Raw genomic sequence first — 6,313 nt, forward strand, 5'->3', positions numbered from 1 at the left:
CATAGTCTCATGATGATGTCTTTTGTTATATATAGTGTAACTGCTGGGCTGCTGCATTTCATTTCTTAACTTCTCTGAAATTGATTTTTAATATCTGAATAAAGATGTTGTAACTGTCAATAATCTTAAGCATATTGTTGTTCTGATTAACTGTCTTTTTCATAATAATTCTGCAGGTAGGTGTTGAACTAATTAAATACTGCTCCACAAAGATATGATGCTGTTATTATTATCTTGTCTTTATTGTTGCTGAGTTCTTTGCCTTTCATATTTATATAGATGCACAGTTGTTCTAAGAAAGCTTGTAATTTTTCTTGTTTGCTCTTGAAAAGTTCTGATGAATTGACTTTGACTTTATCTTTCTTTTCCTGTTGTCCAGTGAATAGAATGGCCATGATCTGAATCTCAAGCTGCTTGTTATAATCTTTTAATTCATGGTTCTGCTCTCTAAGTCTCTCAGTAATCTGTTCAAGCTGCAAGATTCTGTTTATAAGATCTTGAATGTTGATAACTGGTGCTTTGAATACAAACATGGTTTTTATGTTCTATTAGATCTTGATGTGAAGTGGGGGTTGTATCTTTATGCTTTGAAGTGACACAGAAAGTTCTTTCTTTGTATACAATCTCTGAGATCTCAGATGTATTTTCTTCTGAGTCAGAAGTGATTAATATGTTGTGTGTGATGGGAACCTTCCTGAATTCTTTGGAGCTTGAAGAGTATCAAAGAACTCAAAAAGAGTGACAACAAATTAAAGATAGTGATTAATAATTTAATAATGCTTTAGTTGAGTGAATAGTCTTGCTCTGATGACAAAGAATTTCTGTGCAAGTATATTAGAGTCAGAGCAAGACTATCATATCTTTTCAAGGGTAGTGGGATCAGGTACAATCATACAGTATCACAAGACTTTAATGGTATGGAAAGTAACCAAGGTATGAAGATATCTGATTCAAAAATATCTATAAGATAATAAGAAAAGTTAATCATGATGAACAAGTTCATCAGATCTCTGGTAATGAGTGTTCTTATATACATGATGCTTTTCTGGTGATACTCATAATACTTTCTTCTAAATTGCTTGTGTCATAGTATCACAATACATAATACTCCCTTCTTTATATCTTGTCTTGCTTGTATCACCTTCTGGTTATGTAACTTCCTGTTCTAAGATTTCTCCACAACAGTCTGTGACTTTATCTTGTCAGATCTTGTCCAATCATTCTGTGCTTTTGGCTGCTGTGCCACAAGATTCATAATAACTAGAGAGCTTTTTGCAGGAAAGCTTTCAGAAACTAGCTGAGAATATTCTTAAATTTAGTAGTAAAGACTCACATTCAAGATACCAGAGCCAATACTATAAAAATAAGGTATATTCTAAGCAGAAAAGTGAGAAGGGCAGCTGGGCTTTTCCAGATGTAGCAGCACCAGAAAGCTAGCATATCTTTTATCAGATGGAAAAGATAGCAAACCTGTTAAGTCACTAGAAATCTAGCTTGATTTTTTTCTTAAATGCAGAAAAATTAATAAAGACTGTGCTGATTTGCAAGGTAGCCTATATTTTAGCTTGTTTCTAGCTCAAAAACTTAGTTACTATAAGTATTTGAAAAGCTATTTTTCACTAATTAATTCTGATTTCTCAGCTACCAAACAGTATAGAACATACTAGTATTTAGTAGAGATTGGTCAGAATTTGCAGGGATCAATTTGGCTCAGCTATATCAAGAGTATCAAGTTGATAGAGCTGATTTAGTGCTGGTGTGAAGCCTGAGGAGCAAAGATCAGATAAGAAGGAGTAGAGAGATAAGATGCAAGTAGATAAGATAAGATAAGAGCTCTAGCTTAGCTTGACACATCTCAACAAAATGTGAGTAAGCAAGAGTCTTGGCAAGGAAAATCAAAATAAGAGTGTCTGGTAAGAGATTTTTCAGATAAAAAGAGTGTAATAACACAACAAATAATAGAGATATAGTAAAGAAAATTTGGTAGTTTGTTTAAAAAGTGTTATTGAGCTTGTCTCTCAAAATTCAGATGCAAAAATCATGTGGTTGCTGAGTAATAGTGTGAGAAGTGTTTTTGACAGGCATGAGGCTGGCACCATTTATTTCCACTTATACCTCAACAACTGGCAAGCCAATTCACATTAAAATTGGAAAAGTTATTAGGTAGAGGAATAGCTTTCAAATGAATGTAATTTTGTCCATTTTGAACAAGAATTGACTGAGCTGTGAAAAGAGAGTGTGTGTGACAACATCAGATGTTCAGGGGTACTCACATGACCTCAACTCTGAATGTATAAGAATCACACAATCTGCACAGATTATAGAAACCTCAGTGTTCAGTCTTCTAGTTAGAGTACTCCTATATTCTACACACAACTCCCCCCCATCAGTTGCAGACATTGTATCTACTTAGCTTCTTTGTACCTTTAATTCTGAGAAAAACTATATAATCTACAACTTATTCTTCTAACATTCTGAACACTTCAACATACAATTGCCTAAGTCAGTACAATACCATCAAGACTTACAAGATAAACCATAATAACACTTCATGTTGCAGACTTAACAGAGACAAACATCAATATGAAGAAAACAAATATTGACAAAGATACTTGTAGTAGTGGAGTCACCATCAGCAAAACACCAGCCAACAATATAGATAACAGAGATACACCCCTCAATACATTAAATGAAATTCAAGAGAAGAAGACTTTTAAAGAAAAGAAGACACATCTGCAAAAGAATTTAGCAGACATATATAAATAAAGCAAGATACACAGACTGCAGAAGCAGATAGAATACAAACAGAGAATAGCAAATAATAATTTCTCTTTAGAGTTTCTCTTACACATATGACTGACAGAGAAGTCAGATAATTTCAACAATATAAAGTTTTTAAAGACATCTTACTATTATAGCAAATCACTTAATGAGTGTAAACATCAGATGGCTCACTGGTAAAATAAGCTGCAGTTGCACTCTAGAGTGTAGGGTTCAAATTCTTCAACTGGCACACTTTTTTACCCACCAGAGTTGCAGTGTAAAAAGCAACACATGTATGCTCATAGCTCTACTAAGCTACTTACTACCTCTTACCTAATAATAACTGATAATTGAGTAGAGATAGTGGGTCTACCTAGCATCTGGTGAAGCTAAAATGAATGTGAGTAGGTAGGCTCTACTGCACTACTAAAAGCTACTCCACTTAGAAATCCAATAATAACTAATAATTGGGTGACTAAGTGGGGTGCTAATTCAGGAAAATGAATTTCAAAACCACCTGACAAGAGCACTCCTGGTTATCTCTTGAGATAGTCAACTATCTCTTGAGATAATTGGTTAGTCATTAATGGCAAGACCACAACAGCTAATTGGTAGGCTGGGATGCTGAGATTAGCAACTGGAAGGCAGGGTCTAGTAGGTAGTAGGCTAGCTTAGCTTTTAGAGAACTAGCTACTAGATCAGTAGGCTGGGCAGTAGTGGCTTAACTAGAATCAGAATAGTTAATGCTGGCTTGAGAGAACAGTTTGTGGTGGTTGGTTATTATAGGCACATGTATAATAGCTTAAGGTGTATGCCCCTGCATTTGCATTCCCTACAGGCCTGATTGACCCCTGGATGAGCCTAGGACTTCAGAGCTAGAGTGGCTGATAGCCAGGGGCCACTTTATTCAAATCAATATAACTTTCAGAAAGCTAATTGGGATGAAGTAAATAAATCTCTTCTTCAAAATCTAGAAAAAGAAGAATTTCAATGGACTTCAATAAAAAATACTCCATCAGAACTTGAATTAGAAGCAATTAAATTAAGAAATCTAATTCAAATCTCTATTGAGAAACACATTCCCAAAAAGAAAATAACTGAAAGATCTAAGCCTTGGTGGAATAATGAGCTAAAAATCAAGAGAAAAGCTATAATAAAAGTCTTTAGAGAACTGAAGAATAAGCAAGTTAGCTTAGAGTTCTTTTAACAAACTAGAAATAACTACTTTAATGCTATTAAAGAGGCAAAGTTATCTTGTTGGAATGAATTTCTGGAGAAGGCTCAAGAAAAAAAGATTTTTAAAGCATATAAATATACCAAAGAAAAAAGAGTGGAAAAGACTTTTATTTATTATGGGCCTAGCTGAAGTTGCTAGCTAAGACTCTATATACACAAACATACTGCTTAAAAAGAGAGAGAAAGGATGGTAGGCAAGCATATGTACAATATATTTGCAACATTAGTGCATGGCACTAAGCCAAAAGAGGAATAGTGTGGAGGTCTTTTACATGACATGCCATCAAGAATTTATCTTAAGAAGAGTAGAGATCTAACTTCTTACAATATTCTCTCTTCTACTCTTCAGGTGTTGTGCTGTTATTAATATTTACAGATGCTAGAGATCTTGTCTTAATGCTTACAGCATTCTTATCTATCAAGAGCTACTCTCTTCTTTATAAGCATGGCATCATTTCACATTGGGTGTACATATTGTTTTCATTTAACAAGATATTTAAGATATTAGCAGTTTCTCTACTTCTTGAGAATCTCTTTTATTTTATACTTCTTCTCTTTCTCAGTAATAATCTCTGATAGCTGTTAATTCAACTGTTGCTGGCTAGAGAAAGAATCTGTAGCAGCTGGGCAGAGAAGCTGCACATGAAAGACATTGTAAATTTTCAGTAGTGTATTCAGACAGTAGCTATATGAGCTAACCATCTTAATAATTGTGAACTTGGCATTCTTTACATCTAACTTCTTGCTTATGTAGTCTGTCTTGATGTTGTGCAGGTCTAGCCAGACTTTATCTTCTATTTTGAAGTTCCATAAAGATTTATGATTGTAGTTAGTATACTTCTCTTGTTTTTGTTGGGCAGCAGTTATTACAGACTGGACTTATTTGATAGCAGTCTGTATTTTGTGTATAATAATCTCTGCTTGTTTAATAAAATTATATAACAACTAGTTTATAAGTAGAGTATTGATCTTGAGATTCAGAAGACTTATATTATATCTGTGTATTAGAAAGAAGAAGCTTACTTCTGTTGATACAGTATTACAGTTATTAATTGCTAACTCAGCTAGTGACAGTCATTAGGCCCAGTCATTCTGTGTGAAGTTAATGAACTTTCTAAAATAAGTCTTTAATATTTGATTCATGCATTCTGTGAATCTGTCAGTCTTAGAGTGTGTGGTTGTGGAGAGATATCTCTTGATTTTCAATAGCTGGCACAGATAGATTCAAAAGCCATCTATAAATTATAATTTCTGATTGAAAATAATAGCTATAGATAGTTCATAGCAGTAGTATATGCTTTGTATGAAGACTTAAACTACTGTTATAACTTTAATATTCTTGCATGATTTAAAGATAACTTTTTTGATAAGTTGATCTGTAATAACTATAATGTTTGTATATTCTTCTGATTCTGGTAAATTAATAATAAAGTCCATTGAGAGTTCTGACTAGATTTAATTAGAAATAGACAGAGGCTTCAGTATTTCTTTCTGATAATTTCTTTATGTTATTGTTGCTCAGCAAAGATTACAGTTCTGTATAAAGCACTGTATATCTTTAGCAAACTCTAATCAAAAATATTCACATATAAGTATAGAGATTATTTACTCTCTACTCAGATAATCTGTTATTATTAAATTATAAGTTTCTTGCATGATCTGTATGTGTAACTCTTCAGAATTCAGAATTCAGCACCATCTCTGAAAGCAGAGTTTATTATTATTATTAAGCAAGCAGTCTGATACAGATATCTTCACTAGAAGTTTAGAGAGAAATTATAAGTATTTATTCTTGAAAGCTTGTTCTATCTCTTGAAGTTGTATGTCTATAATATATATGTGTTTCCAGTGTTTAGCTAATGATAACTCTATTGTATTATCCACTCTGGTGGCATGGCAGATTATTACACTGTTTGTGATCATATAAGACTTTAGTAGCTGTGCTTCTTGATTTTTCAGCTATTTATTATCAGTGTTGACCAGTATATCTTAATTACATCAAGTGCATTCAGTTCTGTATTAAGCTTCTCAGAGTAGTAATTAATGTGGAAGTTAAAGTTGTTCAGAGTGTCCATTTATTGCAACTGTCTCTTATTAAGATATCATCAGATCATGAAGTACTCTAGATTCTTGTGGTCAGTAAGAATTTTGAATTCTTTCACACTATAAAGCTCAGAGTTCTATTCTTATAGATACTTCATCACAGCTAACAGTTTTTTATTATAAATCTCATAATTGCATTCAGCAGGCATGTTCTTTCTTGAGAAATAAACATATGATTATAGTATGTTCTTTTCATTGTATTGCAGAAGCA

At 33.1% G+C, this 6,313-nt stretch overlaps 1 protein-coding gene across 1 annotated transcript; it reads left to right on the forward strand.

Annotated features, from left to right (window-relative positions):
- Positions 1 to 912: 912 nt before the first annotated feature.
- On the forward strand, positions 913 to 1,437 carry CIMG_13335 (uncharacterized protein; the record flags this gene model as incomplete). The annotated part of the gene is made up of 2 exons (XM_004445146.1): positions 913 to 933; positions 1,279 to 1,437. 2 exons carry the CDS (start codon positions 913 to 915, stop codon positions 1,435 to 1,437), a joined length of 180 nt encoding a protein of 59 aa, XP_004445203.1.
- Positions 1,438 to 6,313: the final 4,876 nt, after the last annotated feature.

Source organism: Coccidioides immitis, assembly GCF_000149335.2.
Source record: "Coccidioides immitis RS genomic scaffold supercont3.3, whole genome shotgun sequence".
In the NCBI taxonomy this organism is placed as follows: Eukaryota; Fungi; Ascomycota; class Eurotiomycetes; order Onygenales; family Onygenaceae; genus Coccidioides; species Coccidioides immitis.